The following is a 21,657-nucleotide window of genomic DNA, read 5'->3' on the forward strand; positions in this document are numbered from 1 at the left end:
AGGTCCGACACGTTTCTCTTGTGTTTAGTTTTCAGCACAGATTCACAGTAGAGAACGAGGAGAGGGGCGTTCATTTGGCTGCCCTCTGCACCCTCACCACGAGATCCCCCTGAATCCTACACACTGCACCTCCAGAATAAAGAAATCATTCAGAGACCTGATGGGATTGTGCAAGATAACATTTTAATTTCTCTTTTTTATTGCAAAAAAGCACGATCGGCTGCAATCAACTATAACCTCAGCAGATTGACGTCGAAAAAACATACAAAGCGGGACAAAGTATCTTCCTCGAGGCTTTGAGTTATGGCTGCCTTCAGACTGTGTGTAACTCAAACAATCTCTATGAAAACAGTAGGGCTCTCTGTAAGTGTCCAGCAGGCAACACCCAGGCCATAAAAAAGTAATTGAAAGTGGCCAGATGAGAGTATTAGCATTTTTATCTTCTCGGGTCGTAGTTGGAGAGTAAAGTGACAATTTTAAAGAGGGCAGAGGTAGATTTTGTTTTTTGAAAATATGGTCTTGATGCTGCTGTACTTGTCAAAGAGAAATAGTAGTTAAATACATAAATATTAGATACATTTTCTTTATGTCTTGAAGTCATAGAAAGGTCTTCATCTTCGTCATGTCACAACTATTTGAACTCAAATGTTCATGGGTATAAATTCCAGACTATAAACACTGAATACCACTGAAATATACTTTTTTGACCTCACGTGTATGCAGATTGAGTAGCGTTACAGTTAAGCTGTCACTATTGCACAGGTCTGAAGCGAGACACTTTTTTTTTTAATGGGGACGTTTCATTTTGTTTACGTCTCAGTGCCATCATCATGTTTGAATGTGGGACATTGATCAGGCTTTCTGGAGCTGTTTGTACTTCCTGTTTTGCTAACTGTGTGATCATTACACTGCTTACTGTTCCGATCAATGACTGAAATTTGGTATTTACTCAGACTCCCTGGTCACAAAGGCACATCAGGTGAAAGCACACACAGCATGAATAGAAGTGAGTTTGTTGAGGCATGTGACTGCATAAGTCAACATTTTCTGGTGGTTTTTTCAAAAATCATATATATGTTTTTTTTCGTTCCTATTTTTATCTTTAATGGTCACTTGATCCAAACAGATGGAAGTATTGGCTTTCCTTTTTAGACCTGTAACCACTTCCATCTGCTTCTAAAAACGTGTGCATGTGTAAAGTATGAAGAGAGGAGCTTTTTTCAGTTTTTCTGGAGACAACAGTTCCCTCATTTGATCTGTGGATCGATCATCTTAGACAGCGGGTTGTAGTTATTTCTGTTGGACTCCCAATTAGTTGCTTTGGTGTTTGAGTCAAGAGGTTTGTGTTTGTTATGTTGGCGTTGCGATGGAAACCTGTGGTCTAACGCAGCTGCATTGTAACGTTAATCAGGCTTTAACTTTCAGACCCCTTTCTGGTAATTTCGTGTGTTCTCGATAAGTTGAGATGGAAATTGTGTCAGTGTTCATGTTAACTCCATAAATGCAAACTGCCTCTATTTCACAACGCACCAAATGTTTTCAGTTGGTGAAAGGTGTGAACTTCAGTCACGTCAGGCCAGCACCTGGACTCTTCTACTACGAAGCCATGCTGTTTTAGTAGACGCAGTATACGGTTTAGCATTGTCTTGCTGAAATATGCAAGGCCTTCCCTGAAAAAGACATCACCTGGATGGGAGCATATGTTCCTCTAAAACCTGTACATAGTACTTTGAGCATTCATAGTGTCTTTCTAGATGTGCAAGTTGTCTGTTCCATAAACACGAATAAACCCCCCTTACCATCAGAGATGCAGGGTTTTGAACTGAGTGCTGATAACAAGCCAAAGGGTCCCTTTACTCTCCTTTCTGAAGGACGAGGTGTCTATGATTTCCAAAAAGAATTTCAAAGTTGGCTTCATCTGACCATGGAACAGTTTTCCACTGTCCATTTTGCCTCAGTCCATTTTGAATGAGCTTTAGCTCAGAGAAGAAAATGTTTTTTCTGTATATTGTTCACACGTGGCTTCTTCTTAGCACCTTGTGGATGACACGGTGAACTGGAAGTGTTCCTGAGTCCCTGCCAGTGATTCTTATGACAGACTCAAGCCTGTTTTGACTCCTTGTTTTTCCCCAAACAAATTCAAGAGGAGCTAATATTTGGCATAAAATAATAAAATGTCTCAGTTCTGACATCTGTTTTGTATGTTATGTTGTAAAATGGAACATATGGTTTGCAAATCGCTGCACCCTGTTTTTACCAAACCTTTTTGGGTTGTATAACAAAAATCATCCTGCATCAAGGGAATAACCGTGATTGAAATGAAAGTGCGCTTACTTAAACACAAAACTTGGGACTGAATTGGTTAATTACTTATTCGTGCTGTGATATGATTGATAGACTGCAACTGTGTAATTTCCACTTTCAAAAACCTGCCAGATGGACAACTATGTTGCTTCCCCTTGGTTAACTGAAGTAAATTGGCATTCCACATTAGAGGCGATGCTATGTGCTTGATCAGGCAGTTAAAACTGTAAAACAATTTGTCCGGGACATAATTAGTCAGTCACAGTCCACACCGATCATTTGAGATCCCCTCCTCTTCCCTTATAATCATATTTGAGAAGAAAAAAAAAAAAAGCCCTTACTTTCTGTCTGTTCGTGGCTTTAATGAAGCCCTGAAGTGTCCCGACTCCAAAGCGATGATTGACTCGCCACCTTCCCTCTGCTCTCTATAACCAACTCACGGACACTTCCAATTAGCGTCTGGTCTGCAGTACGGCAGCCTCAGTCCCCGGGCCTATCATGCTGGGGAGAAGCCATTTGATTGGATATCTCAGGCTACCGGTTTATCATGAACACGCTGACTGGGTGGGGAAAAGGCTTAGCGCATTTTAATTTCTGCCCCTACTTACCTTCTTATTTCTTTCCCTTTCTGTCCTCTCCTGCTATGTGCTGGCAAAGCCTTGAAACCGAAGTCAAATCTGTCCTTCCATAAATATAATTCATGACTGTGAATGTTAAAACAAGGGGGTACGAAAAATGCTATATGTGTACGTTGTGTGCTTTCGTGTGTGGTTCGGAAAAACAATCACTCACCGACAGTTGTCAACGTGACCATAATTTTTATTCAGATTTGTTATTCACAGGGCACACCTCATGTCCTCTAACTCATCTGATAAGGAGCTGCTCAGTATCCACCAGTATGGCCTTGCTATAATGCTCTTATCCCAGACAACCTTGATGTTTCAATGGCACTTTTTAACCTGTTTTTCCTTTCTTGTGCTGCTGTATTTTAGTGGAGGGTAACACAAAGCAGTCAGGTCTTGAAGGAAAGCGTCTACAGAGACGCCCTCGTGTGTCTTTTCACTGAGGAGAGGCAGCTCATCGTGACAATCTTCTCTTTGACTCAGAGGAATGCAGTCACATCTGACATGTTTGTTTTTTTTTGCCCAGGGACACACCTCACAGCGATGTATCAGTTCAGGAAATCCAAAGAAATAATTTGACGCACCTTCTGTCGCTCCATCTCAGGTCGGGTTGGTGCTGCACTACTCGTCCTTGTCGACGATGCTGTGGCTCGGGGTGACAGCCAGGAACATTTATAAACAGGTGACCAAGAAGCCACCGCAGAGTCAAGACGGTGACCCGCCTCCGCCTCCTAAACAGACCTTGTTGAGGTAAGCACAAATGCCCTTCTCAACTCTGACTGCCTGTAGGTGAAAAAAAACAGGTGTGTGTGTGTGTGTGTGTGAGACCAGTTCTTTTGATCTTCCCTGCACGGTCAGTGCTGCTCGCAGTGCTCGTGTCTGCAGAGGCCAAAGACTGGTTCACTGCACAGCCATTTGCTTTCTTTTTTCATTTTTGTCAGCACTGGGGGAGGTGTGTTTAAATTCGAAGGCTATTTCTGTCGCCGCTTTCTTTCTCTTCTCTTCTCTTCTCTTCTCTTCTCTTCTCTTCTCTTCTCTTCTCTTCTCTTCTCTTCTCTTGGCTTGTCTTCTCTTTTCTTTTCTTTTCTTTTTTTTTTCCGCTGTACGCAGCAGTGGATGAACCTTTCAAATCGGTTATAGCACCGGCACAACAATGTGCAGCACGACGAAGGTTCTGCAGTCAAACTCGTGCAGGGAAGTACACACTGTGTCACGTCGTTAGGCATGCATTAGAAATCTTTTCCCTGTTTTCTCATCGCTGGTTGTGACGGAGGAAGTTTTAATCAGTTAGGAAAAATGTATTTTATCATCTTTGGACAGGATTGACGCTTTCTGTAGAATGATGGGGTAAAAAATGGACCTTTCATACTTTGTCTAAATGGCAGCTTTAAAATTCTTCTAGGAGCAGTGAGTAAAATATTACTTCTGAAATGTATTGTGGTTGTATAAGTTGCATTAAATGGTAAATAGATAAATATATATATATATATATACTTAACTAACTTGCTTAAATAAATTCTCTTATTTTTTCACTCCAAGTTTCAAGAGGATTCCATTTGTTCATATGGACAAAGCCCAGTAGTGTCACAATACAGACCCAGAAGTAGTTCTATCATTGCGAGATGTTTGGGTGACATGATGAACGTGAACGTGTACAAATGTATTTATCAATAATCAAACAACTCAACCTGCAGCTGATAAGTTAAGTTTGTTGGATAGTTTACTGCTGGGTGTTACTTTTGCCTTTGTGCTTTTCCAGCTTTCTTCGCCCATTTTCACTTGTCTCACATTTGGTATTTTTGGGATTAGACGAGATTAGTTTTAGACTTTTGAGTCAAAGCTGGTCAACAGAAGCATACGTTGACCGGCCACCGTGCGCGGAACGCCGCAGAGCGCCACATGGTTCAGTTGAGAAAATAGTGGCAAAATAAGGCCCTGCCCTTTGGCAAGGCATTTCCGTCAATATTCTTTTTGGACGACTCTGGCTTTTTGGTCTTATGTGCACGCAGACACGCTCACTTTCACACCTCATCAGTCGGACAAATCGTCAGTCGTTAGAAACACCGCTCGCTGATGATATTCCCTACAGTGGAATGATTTATTGATTGGAGACATTTGAGATACTTTCAAATCCCTTGCACAGGCTTTTAGAAATCCACCTTTTATCTACTTTTATCTGAAGGCGTTCGACGCCTTTTATCTGAAGGTCTTGGAGAATTCCTTAGATCTTGGCTTGATGACACCTCACACTTCAGCAGGAGCATAAAAAACACCAATCCCTTGATGTTGGAGGTTTAAAAAAATTAATCTGGTTCCACCAGTCAGTCCATAAACAGACTGTAATCACTGGTACCTACCTGGATCCGCCAATTATAGTTTTATAGATTTGTTGTTGTGATAAATGCAAAACTTTCTCTATAAACACTTTGTCAAAGATGATCAAAAGCCAACTGTTATAATTTTTCCCTCCACTTGCTTTTTCACATCTCCGCACATGTGCAGATGCACTCGGATCTGTACCTGAGCCGTGCGCGCTCGTCTCTCTTGATTTCTGCCACTCTGTTTCTCGGCTGTTTTTCTGGCTCGCGTTTTGTTTTTGGAGGACAGCGATAGCTTTATACAAATGAGTTATTGCGTTGTTTATCTACTGGGACATCCACAGCTAGTTTGCATTCTTTCAAGCCTCCGGCTGTGTTCACTCTGCAGTGACATAACTGTCAGGCGCGCCTATTTACACCCTGTGGCTCTCCTTGTGGGCTTCTCCCACTTTTTGCTCACGCTCAGCTCTCAGGTTTTTTGTAACAAAAAAATGATTTGACTCGTTTGAAAATTCGACTCGTGCCCGTCAGAGATAAGGGGAGTCCAGCCTTTTAATCAGTCCGGTACCTGGAATGAGGCCCGTTTAGCTGTTGTTAGAGGTGACATTCAAGTTGCAAACTACAGCTTATATAAGACTGACAGTCATAAGTGTGCACATAACAAAAATTTATGCTAAATAACTATTAAATGCCATTCATCAGTATTGCTCAATAAAACCCAGTCTGACCTTGTTTGGTCATGGAAATCTTTCCAGATGCGTGCGTAGTTCAAAAGCAGTTCATCTGCACTGGAACGTTTGGCCTGTGGTGACTTCAGATTTCTGATGATCAGCTGGTTTACTCTCATCACTGTGAGTGCTGCTATCACCATCATCCGTGCATTTGTAAGCTTTAGCCCAGTAATTGCAAGCGATGCGCGCTTGCAATTATCTTAACTGTAAGAAAAGAGTAATTGTGGCTTGCATGATTGCAAAAAAAAGAAAAGAGAAAAGATCACACTTGTGTGTTCAGAGAGAAAAAAAATAAACATCTTAATGAGATTACAAACTGCTGTGCTCCCGATCTGATTAGCACCGACACGACACTGCGTGTAGACTTATTTAGAAAGTCAGGAGAGAAGTCACACTTGTTAACTAAAAGGAACGGATAAAAATTTAAACTAATCTGCCACATTTAACCTTTCAAATAACTGTTCTAACTTAGAATGGTCTTAAAAATGGTCCTGTAGAATGTTGTAGAGCTACTGTAAGACTGATTTGGCCATTATGTTGAAGCAGAGACTAGATGTGGAAACAATGCTGACATATCACTAGTTTACATCCATCCATCCATTTTCTATACCTGCTTAATCCAACTGCCGGGTCGCAGGGCATTTATAATTGTTTGACTCCTCTGTTTTGGATTTTGGAGGCTAACATTGAGAAATGTTGATGTTGCTATATGGGCTACTTTCCCTGAAGTATGTGTTTATAATCGCAGAGGTCGGTGCATTCAATGATTAATCGCAAATCAGAATTTACGACTTCTGTCTACAAAAGAAATGTATTAATGAAATGATTAAAGGATGCCAAGCTGATTTAGCTTGTTTGGCTCATTCATCTCTGAAGTGAAGTGAAGTATCGACTGCTCGTGAGAATTTGCTATAAATAGCTGTGCTAACCGCTGTATTTAATTATTTTCAAAGCATGTATTAGCTGCTAATGATTCCGATAGCTGCTGTGTATCCCCGACATAGTAAATTAAAAAGGAGCTCGGCCATCTGGAGGGAACTTTTGGAGTACAGCTCCTGCTCCTCTGCATAGTGAGGAGTCAGCTGAGGTGGTTCAGGCATCTGGTCGCCTCCCTTTGGAGGTTTTTTTTGGGCGCGTCCTTTTCAGAAGAGTGAAAGTCAAGAAAGCTATCATGAGATTAGGATTGCCAAAATCAACCGGTAGGCCAAGGAGGCCCTCCACTACTGACGACAGAAGAATCCTCAAAAAGCCCGTCCAGCAGATCAGAAACAGTCATCAGGAGTGTCTTGGCTCATTTAACTCTTTTCAAATATTTATCTTGAGGCTTCCTTCCGCACTGCAGGGTTAGTGAGCAGAATGGAAGGCTGCTGAGGAAGATGAGGAAGAAGGATAAAGAAGCAAATGATTTAAACAACCAGCAACAATGGCATCATCCCAGTGCTGTAACTAATTACTTCAATCACTGAGGAGGCTGCTGAGCTTTATCACAAATCTTACCACTTAATACCCATTCACATTACACACACGTATCAAATTGAATTTCTGCTTTTGGTGGGGGGGTTTTCCCTCTCATTGTCAGTTCCATTCATTTTTCCTACTTACTCCCAATTCTTGGCATGTTTAAGAGGATCAGCTTTTGGACACATGCAGTGCTCTATCTCTGCGGTGAGAAGGTGCTGTGTGAGCTCTTCTGCGGGCTGCAGAAGCTTGGTTGTGAAAGCTCATGCGATTAAATGCCCCTTTCACTAGGCTAAATTGTCTTGAACTTTGGGAAAATATTAAATTATAGTGGATGAAATGATCTCGAGCTGAATCGTCAGGAGCAGAATTAGAATACTGTTGTGTGGGTATGGTAAGTCTACTATTTTTAAAAGCAAACACTTAACATATACTGTACTTCGCTGGTCCAGAAGCTCTTATCACTTCACAAACTGCTTCATTAACTTTTACTTCTAACAGCAACAAATGCACAAATGAACTCTAAAGTGTGTAGCCAGCTGGATTTTCACTGATGCTAATGATGCTAAGAATGGCTCAACTGAAATGATCCTATTGCAGTCCAGGAATTAGACCAGATCAGGCAAAATCTAGTTTTATGTTAAAGCACAGTATTTAGAACATGACCGATATGTGTAACAATGCTTATATGATTCAAAATTCTGTAACTTCCCTTTAACTGCATTGATTCTAATTTGACAAGTGTTGCCTCTTATTGAAAACAAAATTGAAAACAAAAACTTACACAACCCAAGAATAGAAGCTCAAACAATTTCTCTAAATAAATGGTAAAAGTGCACAGGACTGGGTTCTGGGGATATCAACAGAAACTGTCCTTTCTGCGACGGCTTAAAAACTGACAAAGATAAATACGTTCACCTCAGATTGTGCCCCCAACATGTTTGGTGGGAATCTTGGCAAGACCAGAACCGTGAGTGCATCGTGCCAACGAAGGTGGGAGATTGATGATACGGGGCTCCATGAATAAAAAAAGGTGTTGAGGACGTGACATTTATAGGTGGCCCCAGTATTCTGTAGATATATCATTTAGTGGCTGACAAGATGACACCTCAACTTAGTACAAGCGGAGAAATATTGATCCAAATCGCACACATTTTAACATCATTCAAAAGTTTCTATGGAAAGGAAAAAAGTCAAAACTTTGACCTTGCCATATGGTGGTTGTCTTGTCAACCACTCTGAGGGTGTTTTACGAGAGAGAAACAACCATCAAAAGAATCTTTCGGGGGGAGGGGGCCAGCTAAATTAGTCTGAGAAGGATGAAGGAGCATTTCTCCAGAAATATGTGCAATACAGATGTCCTCCGTGCTGAGGAGTCTGTCACCAATTACTTATGATAGTCAAAAAAATAAAAGAATTGAATCTCAGCACTGACAGGTCCGCCTGCACATGTTGGACTTCAATCGACTAAACCTAAACTGTTATTTTTAACTGTTATTTTTAGTCTTTGCTGTCTTTACATAAGAGCAAACACTCTCCCGTTAACCTATGGCCATTCCTGATGACTCACTTCTGCTCTATGGAACATAATATGTACAGCTCTGGAACACAGAACAGTGACCAAATATGAGATGGGATATCATGTGCATATTTTCTGAATCCAACATTCTCTCTTACGCTTTCAGAGCTGGAACTTTCGGTCATGTGTGTCACAAAGAAGCACTTTCTTTAATGTTAAGGCCTTGGTATGCTACTCCATCGCTATCCGTCAATCCGACTCCGTGGTCACGCAGAGGCCATTAAACATTTCGAAGTTCTCCGTCGGGATGTCGGATATGCAAGGCAGTTCACCTCCCACGATCAGTAGGCGTCGCTACGCTAGACGACCCAATCTCGCGACGTCTATCTTTAAAGTCGTTGATTGATCGTTCACCATCCGGCTCCGTTCCACTCCTCACAGTGAACGATGGCGACCGAGAGAGAAAGACTGTTGTTGGAGTTGGAGCTTATTGATATTGAAATGCAAATACTTTTGACCAAATGTTGACCGGCACACAGTAAACTGTGTTGTTGTTGTGACTGGATGGAGCTAAACCGGAAAATTGATTTCCGGAAATGTTGTTAGCCGACCAATCACAACCCTTGCGGTCTCCGCGAGTCTATATAGATATGAATTTTGGCCGACGCACCCAAGCGACGTGGCTCTCCGTAGCCTTTCCCGGACGGCCATAAATCAGGCTTTAGTCTTTATAATAGAACTCACTCTAAGATAAACAAATACTAACTAAATACTGTTTCTTCATATTGAGTATTTACCATCGATTCATTTTTTTAGTTTACCAGCAGTGATTGAATTAAAGAAAGATGCTTATGAGGAAATGATTCACTTTCTATCATAACCTGCTGGCTATAGAGGGTATGCTCCTATGTTTCTAACTTATTTTAAAATGCCTCGAGCACTCAAATTGATTGAATTGCGCCATGCATCAAAATGTCAATAATAAACTTAATTTGGACATATTTACAGCTAACTTTAAACTTTAAGTCACGTTCTGTCATTGTTCCTAAATGGTTTTCATGCTCTTCAGCTCTTTCCTCTCTGTTATAGTTTTCTGCTTTTCAAAAGGCATCTTCTCTCATACAGCTGCCTGTTTAGGCTGCTCAGTTTGCGAGCTGTGATGGCCTCACGCCATAACAGGACTGAGCAGTTTGGTGCAAACATGACGAGCTGTATTGTTCAGGAGCAAATGGAGATGATTTCAGTCCCAGGACATCCATTGGTCAAGCCTTTTAGTCATTTATCATTTTCACAATTTCAGACAACCTGGAGCCGCCACACAGCATCAGCAAAGAGCAGCATGCCACAGCGTTGCAGTGTTTTACTCCTGCTTTCTTCCCCGTGGGAGACAGCCCAGCCACAGAACAGGGCAAACGAGGTGTTGCTCTGGAAACTTCCGTCCAGCCTTTGCGAATGTCCTTGTCCCTCACATCCTGGCTCTAATATCTGTAAAAAAAAAAATCTGTATTGGAGTAGTATCTCATGTTTGACATTATTAAAACTGAAATCTGCGCAATAATGTATTCCTGAGGAGTCGCTGAAAGTCTCTGTAGATGAGGTCTCCAAAAGATAAGGATCCCCTCAACCTATAAGCAGCAGTTTCCTTGCAAAGCAAATCCTCCGACACCTGCGTGAATGGGGGTTTAATCTGGAACGTTCTCGAGGTTCTCCCATCATGCACTGCTTGTGAATGAGATAATTTGTCTGGGGCCAGGCGCGGGGATTGTGCGGCGCAGCAGTCGAGTTGATCCACAGTGATTGACTGTAATGCTCCCCGTCAGACAGGCTCATGCAATGAGACTTAGCAGCTGGAGACAAATCAATTTCTCCCCCTCCCAACAACCGTCCTGTTCCTCCTTATTCGCATTTTCTCTTGTCCCTCCTCTCTGATGGCGTTTGATGACATATTCATCCGACCAGCGCGCTGACCTTTGTCAGAAATCTGCCACAGTATGTCGGACCACACACCTTCAACGCCTCCGCTCACGCTATTAACTGCCTGTCATCTGATGTGATGGGTGCGGTTCATTCCTCCAACGTAGAGTTTCAGCCTCCCTTCCTGAGTAGAATCAGTGGCATCTGTAAAATGTCACCAAAAGCTTTTCTCCCCAGATGTCAATATTAATAACGGCAAACAGGCACTCACAATTTACCCCTTAGAAAATAACGCGAGGGAAAGGTAAGAAAATAATACAACATGTGGACCATTTACTGAAATCAGATTATATAGAGGAGCTACTTTTAGAAAAGTGGGAAAAAAATAAGTGGCTGAGTGAAAAATATCTTCTCAAAAATGTAACATAATGGCCCATTACCAGTGAAAAGGAAAACTTGAAAGGTCTGTAATAGGCTGTTACACGTAGCTGTTTCTCAAGTATTAAATGGAAAGATTGAAACCACTCTCGTATGTGTTGATTAAATACGATGCTACAGGTGGCATCGTATTTAGGCTCTGCCTGGTAACAAAATCTGCCCGGCCAGGAAACAGTGTGATGATCAGCTGATTCTAAATCAGTCAAGTCGGGTAATGTGCACAATACTGAGTGGAAATCTTGAGCTCTTATCTCTTTATATATTGCCAGTGAAATGAGAACTAAATGCAGCATTTTATTTGAAATTTGCAAATAGGTATGGAAATACAGAGGCAAAAACAGTTTGTACAATTCTAACGAACATGAAATTCAGTGCTTGTTCTGAGCACTTTTTTACACTCTTAGACAAGCTTTCATGTCACTTCTTTAAGTAGTCTTCAGGAACAGTTTTCCAGGCTTCTTGAAGGACATTCCAAAGCTCTCCTTTGGATCTTTGCCGCCTTTTGTTCTGTTTATTGTCTTGGCCAGTACCTCGGGAGGCTCCATCAGACCTGTTGCCACTGATTTTCAGTCCACTTCTTGTGTCATTTGGCATAACTCAGCCTTTGCTCCCTCTTTCCCTTCCTTCAAGATGGCTTCTTGACAGCCACCCTTCCATGGAAGTAAAGCTACAGTGAACAGTAGAGGGATCAACTGAAGGTCCAGGTGCATCTCTCAGGTCCTGTGTCAGGTCTTTGATGATTTTTTTTCCTATTTCTTAATGTCATCCCTTTCAGATGCTGTTCATCTGCTGTACGATGTATTTTTTAGGCCTGCCACTTCCTCTTTTGTCCTACACCTCTGAAGTTTACTGAAATTCGTTAAAGACACACTGCACACCAGGCTGAGACACAGCAGGTTTTTGACTTATAGCTGTTTGGGAATCACCTTCTTGGTGCAAAAAGGCCACTTTATTTCTGTCAAACTGTGTCATCTTTGGTATTTTTTGAAGATGCAACCACATAAATGGGAGCAAGCCATGTGTCTTTGCGACAGGATGTTAGAAAGAAAATGCCTAAAGATACATATTTGAGCAAGGTTCTTTGCTAAATGTGTAGATAGAATACCGGTTCCTTAAGTTAAGTGCCATTTTTATGCTTGAATGATTCATAGGCCACCGTCATATTTCAAATAAATAAGGGGAGGGGCTCAAGTCTTTTGTATAGTACATTTTATTTCCCAAAAAGTTCAACAATGACGGTCAGCTCACCGCCTCTGTTTGAGGGCAGGCAGTCCTTCAGTATGGTTCTTAAAGCTGTGTGCAGGACCTTTTAGGGCAGCCTACTGCTTCAACCATACGTTTTTTGCTCTGTGCTGAGGCTGGAAATGACCATGACTTGTCCTCAGCTATATCCTGGACCAGGTCCAGAGAGAGGACAATGCATAGTCCCAACGCAGAGGAAAGTGTATGAGCAGAGAAACAAGGGCGGGAGGGGAGTCGCTGTGTAGCTGCTGTCTTCAAAGTCTATGTATGTCAAAGGATTGCTGCTTCTAAACTCGCTTAAAAGCACAACCACGCATACACAGCCATTTTGACAAAGGCCTTCTTCACTCTACAAAATGCAAAAAATGTGTGGGTTGAAGTAGGAGAGACAGTCTGTGCATGTGTGTGTTCACCCAAGAAGGAGTGCATGAGTTTTAATGTGACGGAGCACCTTTCTGAATAAAACCAAAGCAGCGAGTAAAGTGAACTTGATCATACATGCTTGACACAGATTTAACATGCGTTTTTCTTGGAAACGGGTCTTCAGGAAACGCAAGCAGTCATTCCTAGACGGGGAAATATAGGAATGAGGGTTATAAGGCACGTGGCGATTTAACATCCACTCGTTCTTCTCATTTATACTCATCCAGCTGACGGGTGCATAAATGGCTTTCTGTTGGAGAAGGGTCCCCTGGGGGAAACCATTCCACTCAGAGACAGTGACAGGCCAGTATTAGCGCCACCTCCGCCCCCACTTCTCCGCGTCCTCTCCACCCCTCACCGACCCAGTCAGACAAACATCTTGATTGTAATTGAATTTTTGGGACGGCTGCAGCGTGAAGGAGGAGAGAATGTTGAAGAGAGACACAACTGGAAAGGGTGGAAGGGAGGAAACTGAGGCTGACGACGGAGGAAGACGGAGTGGTCGAAAGGTTAGGATATTGTGACAGAGGCTGAGACTGAACAGGACGCCAGAGGAAATAGCCTAGTGTTATGTAGGAAAGGGGATGACTGTGCAGAACAGAGAGGACAAGGACAGTGCAAAGAGGGTGGTGCTGGGGATGAGAATTGTGTCTGCAATGAATTTATAAAGCTTCACTTCCTGTGATGGAAGTGTCGCCGTTCACTTACAGACCTTCATGAGCACGAAATAACATCAGAATCTCTTCCTGGACAACATTCATCAGGGTCATGCAACGCTGCTGTATGTAGTGTCAAAAATCAGCTTTTGGCCATTTAAAGATATGTTCAAAGTGAGGCCCTTCCTCCCTGAGTAAAACACAGATTAATGCTCACTTTTGTAATTAGCAGGCTTGACTTGTAATGATCAGCTCATTCAAAACTCAGATGCTCTAGTGCTGGCTAGGGCCAGAAGGAGAGCACAGCTTAAATACCTGTAAGTTTTCAATTTCAATTTTTCTTCTCGTTTATAAGACTTGAATGCACCAGAATGTTGGAATGTTGTTGGTCTATGAACCTGGGGAGGCTTTCAGGTCCTCTGCTTCCTCTCTTTCAGTTGTTCCACACAGCAGAACAAAGACTTTACGCTGCTTTCAGACATTTTTGCTCCAAGCTGCGGTAACAAACTGCCAGAGGATGTGAGACAAGCTGTCGAGGCCGAGTCTTTCAAACTAAACATCTTTTCAGCTTGGCTTCTGGTTGATAGTTTTGGCGTCTCGTGCTTTTTACATGCTAAAATGCACCTATTTTAGTATTTTGCTCTTATTATTTATTTTATACTTCTTCCTTTTTTCACTTGTTTTCATTATGCCTTGATCTTTTTGTCAGTCATTGGAACTCGTATTTTCAGGAGTCACTTGTAAAGATCTTTGGATTGCAGTCTATTCATAAATGGTTGGATTGATTTTTTTCTGTTTGTTTTGTATTGTTTTTCCTTATCCTCGGAGTCTTACGTAGCTTTTTCTTCACTTGAAAGGTCTCTCCATTGAGCAAGTCTGCTCCTCCTAAACTGCCTGAAACGCCTCCTCTGTAGAATAGAAAAGAATAGAAATAGAATAGAAAAATACTTTATTCATCCCCCAATGGGGAAATTCAAATTTGTCAAGTAGCTCAAAAAAAAAGTAATACAATTATTAATATTTACAATGATTGTATATTGACAACAACAATAATAATACCAATTATAATAAAAATACTACTACTTACTACTAATAATAATAATAAATTACTAAAAAATAAAAAAAATAATAATAAAAATTTAAAAAAGTAACTATAAGTATAAGTAAAAATAAATAGCCTGTAGTCCAGGTTTCTCCTTTGTTTCTTATGTACTTAATTGTGAAACAAAATCTTACCCTAGTTTGGCACAATTAAAGTGTAAACGATAGCTTGTGTGGTGTGCAGAGTAGACAACATCTGCACACCATTTAAACACCCCATGAGGCATAAACTCGATGCCCTATTCAGTTTAATCTCCATATACGCCTCATTTATATGGCTGATACAAGCACAACAGGGTTTTCTGGTCTGAAATGGTGGAATAGGCCACTTGAATGAACATACTCCACCTACACAGCCCATTGTGCAGTTGAAATACGACTCATCTCTTCAGTATGCTTCGACTTGAAAGGCTTAATCGCTGCTATTCGTGCTGCAAACTTGATTTGAAAGTTGGGCTAGTTTCACGGTTTCCTCCTACAGGGGGCCCGGAATACTGTTTGTCAAGAGAAAATTAATTCATTTAAATCTGCTCAATCTTCTGAGCTGGAATCAACAGCAGATAATGCCATAAACTGCAAAAAAAAAAAAAAAAAAAAAACGACTGCTGGCAAGTAAATCGTGGTTCCATCGAGACAGGAAGCAGATTTGTTTATGCTGTGAAATTTACACTTTGGTTTGGAGCAAAGAAAACAAATTGTAGGTGCGATGGTGCCCGAGGAGTGCGATCACAAACACATCCACAAGCTCTCAGCAGCGATCGGATTTCTTTCTTCGTGAGATCATCGTATTTGGGTCAAAGACAGCTGACAAATATGTTTTCATGCCAATCCCCCGGTGTCACTGTCTGTCGATCAAACTGAGGAAATACACTTAAGTTGACATAATACAGAGTTACAAAGGCAAGCAAAGAGCTTCACCCACTGCACAAGCCCGTCATTTTATCCGTCACTCATTTGGTGTATTATCTGTCTCCTGTGTAACCAACTATTTTCCCCAGCCTTAACTTTGAGAGTGTCTTGTTGAAATGAGGTTGAGAGATATGTTATTTTTAAATTCCCTTTTACACCAAACCTTCCTTGGTACGCCTACTATACGCATGCCGTCTGACTCTGTTTCTCCCTCTGTAAACACAGATTTTATTTAGTCAGCGGTGGAGTGCCCCTCATCATCTGTGGAGTCACGGCAGCAGTCAACATCGACAACTACGGCAGCGGGGAGCAAGCACCTTAGTAAGTCCTGCGTTTTCTTCTGCGCTTCAGGTGAAATTACATCCTGTGTTGATGCCCCATACCTTTCTATGCAGCTCCACTGTGTTTTCCACATTAATTACTTTCAGAAAATGCTTGTTTCATGTGTGGCTAGATAAATAACACGCGAGGGCACAGGAGACAAACATACACACCTTTATTTTAACAGAAGTGTATTCCCGTGTGTTGCAGCTGCTGGATGGCTTGGGAGCCCAGCCTGGGAGCCTTCTTTGGCCCCGTGGCCTTCATTGTTCTGGTGACGTGCATCTACTTCATCTGTACCTTCGTCCAGCTGCGGCGACACCCTGAGAAGAAGTATGAGCTGAAGCAGCTGACGGAGGAGCAGCAGAGGCTGGCTGGCATCGATGTGCCGACCCACTGCCACCAGGGTGCCGAGCCTGGAGCTCTGGCAGCGGCCCCCGGTGGGAACCACTGCCCCGCTGGCTGCCCGGGCGTTCCCATAAACCCTGCACTGCTGGCTAACGAGCACTCCTTCAAAGCTCAGCTACGAACAGCGGCCTTCACTCTTTTCCTGTTCCTGGCCACTTGGACTTTCGGGGCGCTGGCCGTGTCCCAGGGCCACTTCCTGGACATGATCTTCAGCTGCCTTTATGGTGCCTTCTCTGTCACCCTCGGCCTCTTCATCCTCATCCATCACTGTGCCAAGCGCGACGACGTCTGGCACTGCTGGTGTTCCTGTTGTCCCGGACGGCGCGCCGATGCCTGCTCAGGTGCACACGGGGCCGCTCCAACCCGTCCAAAGGTCAACGTGAACGGAGATACCCCAGGTCATGGTCACGGCCACAGCCACTGCCACCACGACTCGCCGTGTAAGGCGCTGATGAGCTGCAGCCAGGGCAGTTTAGCTCACTGTAAACACGCGGCTCTTCCGTCCTCGCAAAATCATGTGACGTGCCTGGCACCGGTGACGCCGTGCTGCGCCGCCCTGCATAGCCAGCAGCTGATGGAGGAGGAGCCCACGGCTACGCACGTGCTGCTCCACGCTGACGCCGAGGGTTACCGGCCTGGGATCCAGTTGCACCCCTGCCTAAAGAGCAGCACCAGGACTAAAGGGCGCCGCTTCAGCCGCAGGGCGACTGCATGTGGAGCAGCGGGCGAGAGGGAGTACGCCTATCACATCCCGTCCAGTGTGGATGGGGGCAGCATGCACAGCTCACACACTGACAGCCCCCACAGCACACACGAGCATCACACTCACATCTGTCCACATCTAGCCCACGAAGGCAGCCACGATGGGCATCACACGTGCCACGTTGCTGCAGCCACCACTCACGAGTCTCTGGTATGTCACAATCCCTGTCACAGGCATATCTGCTGCTCCAAGGCAGACCTTTTCCCTTCTCTGTGCCCGGCAGAGGCGGGAGACACGGGCGTGTTTCTGTGCGGCTGCGGCAAAGTAGCCGAGGAGGACGCCATGGCGACGCATCACCATCTGGAGATGCACGCCCCGCGCAGACAATCCTACCCCCAGAACCCGCCCAATCAAAATGGGATTCTAAAGGGGGGCCTGCATGAAGGACTCCTGTACACCTCAGACAGCACAGGGAATATACGCACTGGACCCTGGAAGAATGAAACTACTGTGTAGTGTGGGAAGGAAAGAGGGGATGCAGGCAGCACTCCTGTCTCCACCTGTCAGAGAGAAACAACCCTTTCTAGATTTAAAAAAAAAAGAAGAGAGAATTGAATATTATTCTGAACATCACAATCAGCGTGGGGAAATCTTTGTTTTAATGTCCACATGTTTTTATGTGTGCTGTTTTATTGTACAGAAATCCGACATCATGCAAATGCTCATTGAGGAGCATCCATCGACAGAACAGAATCTCTCCCACAACAGTCTGTGAAATGTGTCACATCATTCTATCAGATGTAACTGAAGGTGTTTCCACTGTTCCATACTACTACAGATCTCTCTCTCTCTATATATATATATATATACAAGAAAATGAGTGGTTGTGTGTATGAATCTGTGAGTTAGTGCTCAAAGGCAACAAGCTGCAAGATTTTTTTACACTTTGAATCTGAAACTACCAATAGTCTACGTTGACAGTGAACCTCCAGCTCTTTAAAGAACTCTTGGCATCCATGTTTTAGACGACAAAACCAGCAATTTTAGACTTCATAGGGGTATTTTTGCCATTCTGTCAAGCAACTGTGAATATCTACTCGAGATTTTTTAAATAATAAACAAAGATCCCGTTGCTTGCCAGAGATGAGTGGATGCCAGTGAAGCTGTGGAAAATCACAGCAGCAGAAAAAGGAGAAGTGAAACTCAGCACGCTCCGATCAAGGTTGGTATTGATTGTGATGGTGATATGATGTCTTCACTGTTGTGTTTCCTCTTCCTGAAGCGAATCAAATGACGGCACATCCACAGCAGTAGCCAGGCCACTTTAGGCAGAGTCGATGCCAACGAGTCATTGGATTGGTTGGGTTTTGGGCAGATAGCGCCAGGTCATTACAGCAACTTTTCATTCTTTTCACCTCTGCTTGCAGCTTCAGCTTATGATGACTTATGGAATTAAATTTGCAGACGTTATAGGAAAAGAGGGGTAGGGTATGAACTTATTCATTAAAAGGATAAAGAACAGAAGCTGGCTAAATTGCCACTTTGGGAAGCTTGCCCGTGAACAATGTCCACAGTTTATGAACCTAATGAAACATTTCAACCTTTTAGAGCATTGGCCAAAGCCAAAGGGGGAACAAGTGGCAGAAAACAGAGGAAAGGCGATACTTTTATCTTTTTAATCCATTTTTAACTGGTCACATAAAAGCCCAAAAGCATGCATGCCAGTAATTGCCGTTATTTTATCAGTGTAACCCAATGTCTTATCTTCAGACATTCTATTTGCCTCAATCCGACAAATGTTGGGCTTCATTTTCCTTTCAGCAAATATTTGTATCTTTTTTTTTCACTGATAAACTGCACTTAACGAGACTTTAAACATCCATTGTCTTTTGGTGTAGCCCAGAAAATGGCTCTCTCTCGTTCCTAGGAAAACTCGCTTGTGTCAGGATAGGCCAAGGTTGAAGTGCGGATAGTTCTTTTGTTTGGCGAGAAGGTCGCACAGTCTCTGAAGGATTGCCACTCAGAAGAGAAGGCCAAGAAGTCAGACTATTGATTTAGAAAGCTGTTGTCTCTTATATGACTGATGTTACTGTGTACGATGCTTCAGACAAAATCAGTCATACATTTTGGCAGAAAAGCCGACACTTTGAAAAAACTAAATGTACCCAAGCAGCACATATAACCACAAGGAAACTCTGCTCTAGCCAAACTACGTCAGCATGCACATCGACTCTTAACTCCATCTTGTGCACTCTTGTCTTTGTATATAGAATTGGTTTCTGATGAATTATTTTATATGAGATTTAAGATATTTAAGAGTAAAATAAGTCTATATGTAAAGAACGTTGTATGGGAAAAAAAAAAAAAAAAACTGACCTCTCCGTGTTAATACTCAGTATCTGAGTTTAGAAATGACCGCTTTGTTTTCAGATGGCCTTCTTTTAGTTGACATCATAAAAGTATGCAGACTCGCCATGTGTTGTGAGACTAATCCTGTCATATCAGAAATAGACATGCATAACACTTAGCACTCGGCCTACAAGAAAAGAATTGATCACTTACAGTCATGTTGAAAAACAAAAGAAAGAGTCTTTCAGTTCTGAGGTTTTAAGTATCAGGAAATGATAGGAAAAATCATCTGGTTCTTAGGTGAGTGCAACTTCAGATGAACAACAACCCATGACGTATTACACTGTATTTTAATCTATGTAACAAAAACTGAGCCAAAATGCAGAAGTGGTGTGTGAATAACTAAGTACACCCCATAATGCAACAGCTTCGTAGAACCATCTTTATTTAAAAAAAGACTTGAAGCAATTGTTTTATTTCTGACATTATCAGTCTCTCAAGTAGTTGTGGAGGACTTTTGGCAAACTCATTAGTTTATGCACAGTTAAAGCTTCATTTCAAAAATTTAGTTGTAGATTTGCTGGTGTGCATCGGAGCATTGTCAAACATGTGTTCTCACATTTGACTCTACAATACTTTGGTTTACAGAGGAGTTTGTGGGCGACTCAATGACTGCAAGGTGTCCAGGCCCTGTGGCTCCAGAACAAGCCTAGATAATCAGCCCTCCACCACCGTGCTTGACAGTTGGTGTTTGTGCTGATATGCTCTGTTTAGTTTTTCACAAAACGTGCTGCTGTGCATTATGACCAAACATCTCTGTTCTCATCTGTCCAAAGGACATTGTTCCACCAGTGTTGTGGTTTGTTCAGGCAACCTAAGCCGTGCTGCCATGTTCTTTTCAGAGAGAAGAGCCTTTCTTCTGCACACCTGAATGCTCCAGACCAGCAAACTGCCAAAATGTCTGCGTTTATAGAGGTGCTCACACTTGCTGATGATCAATTAATCAATTGTATTTGATTAGTAGCGTCTGGCTACGACTTACACTCTTCCTGTGGAAACAGTGAGGATGTATTTAATTTTTCTGACACCGCTTCTGCATTTTGGCCTAATTTAGTGTTTGAATAAATGTGTTGCTGTTCGTCTAAAGTTTTATTCACCTCATTTTAAGACCTCATGAAGACCAGGGGAAATGTTTTGACCATGTCTCGATACACAAAATCTTAGAATTACAAGAAGCCGCGCTTTCTTTTTCTCTTGACTTTACATTGTTATTAGAACAGAAACACTTATCCAAAAAGAAACCTGGATTTCCCAGTTTCTGCAAAGAGATTTATAATGGTGTCACATCAAAATCAAGCCTCTCCCGCAAAAGCCACATTCAACTTAGAGAACATTGGTTTAGGTTAACTTTACTGTACAACATGTGTATTTGCTGGTGGTGTGTCTTAGGAGCAGTCTGACCTTTTTCCGTGTCTGTGAGACGGTGTGTTTGTTGTCATAGGCTGCATTAGGCTGCCTTCTCTGTTGTCATCAGTAGCAGATGTACTGCCCTAAACAAACTTGCTGGCTTAGTTTCAGATCACCAGACAGCTGCTGGGATATTCACCTGTGGTACTGTGACAAAAACCTTAAGCCAGTTTTCACTTTTTTCTACATTGACACAGATTCCAATAAATGTATTTTTTCACCATGCAATCGATGAGAGCATCTTTGGCTTTGCGTGTCAGCCGTCTGTTTGTGTGTGCGTTAATCTTCTGTGAATGCCAGTGATAGCAAAATCCTGATTTTTTTTTTTTTTTTTTTTTTGCCTCTCAATTCTCACTATACTGTGTTTATATCCTCTGACAGCATAATGGAAATTGAGATGTCATCACAGCGGAGTAATTCAGATGATAGTAGACTTTGACTGCTGCCGTTGTCCACATACGTGCACGGGCATTTACACGTGCACACATCACGCAGAAAATGAGACAGTGTGTCTTCCGTGTATCACGAATCACACCCAGATTTGGCAGGCCGTGAAACGCCCGAGTACATTTAATATGCAGCTAGTTCATCTGACAGAAAGCCGTGTTAAATATCAGGCACCATCTCGTCTTCCCTGTCTGCTGGGATGACCCAGACTGAACAAGAGTGCTGCAAGTTTTCTATGTAAGGTGAGTCACGGATGTTTCAGGTCAGATTCTCCAAGAAAAAACTAAATCATTACGTGCGTGCCAAATAAACAGCAGTGATTGTAG

The 21,657-nt window shown here is 42.6% G+C and overlaps 1 protein-coding gene across 3 annotated transcripts in view; it reads left to right on the forward strand.

Moving 5' to 3' along the window:
* adgra1b (adhesion G protein-coupled receptor A1b) overlaps positions 1-21,187 on the forward strand; it is a 186,641-nt gene extending 165,454 nt beyond the window's left edge. For 2 of the 3 annotated variants that reach the window (XM_075474661.1, XM_075474662.1), the window contains 3 exons: positions 3,532-3,677; positions 15,862-15,957; positions 16,168-21,187. In XM_075474661.1, the coding sequence (XP_075330776.1) occupies positions 3,532-3,677; positions 15,862-15,957; positions 16,168-17,584 (1,659 nt within the window). In that variant the 3' untranslated portion in view covers positions 17,585-21,187. The remainder of the gene's footprint in view (positions 1-3,531; positions 3,678-15,861; positions 15,958-16,167) is intronic. The other variant, XM_075474664.1, reaches the window with a different exon arrangement.
* Positions 21,188-21,657: the final 470 nt, after the last annotated feature.

The sequence above is a fragment of the Odontesthes bonariensis genome, chromosome 2, assembly GCF_027942865.1.
Source record: "Odontesthes bonariensis isolate fOdoBon6 chromosome 2, fOdoBon6.hap1, whole genome shotgun sequence".
In the NCBI taxonomy this organism is placed as follows: Eukaryota; Metazoa; Chordata; class Actinopteri; order Atheriniformes; family Atherinopsidae; genus Odontesthes; species Odontesthes bonariensis.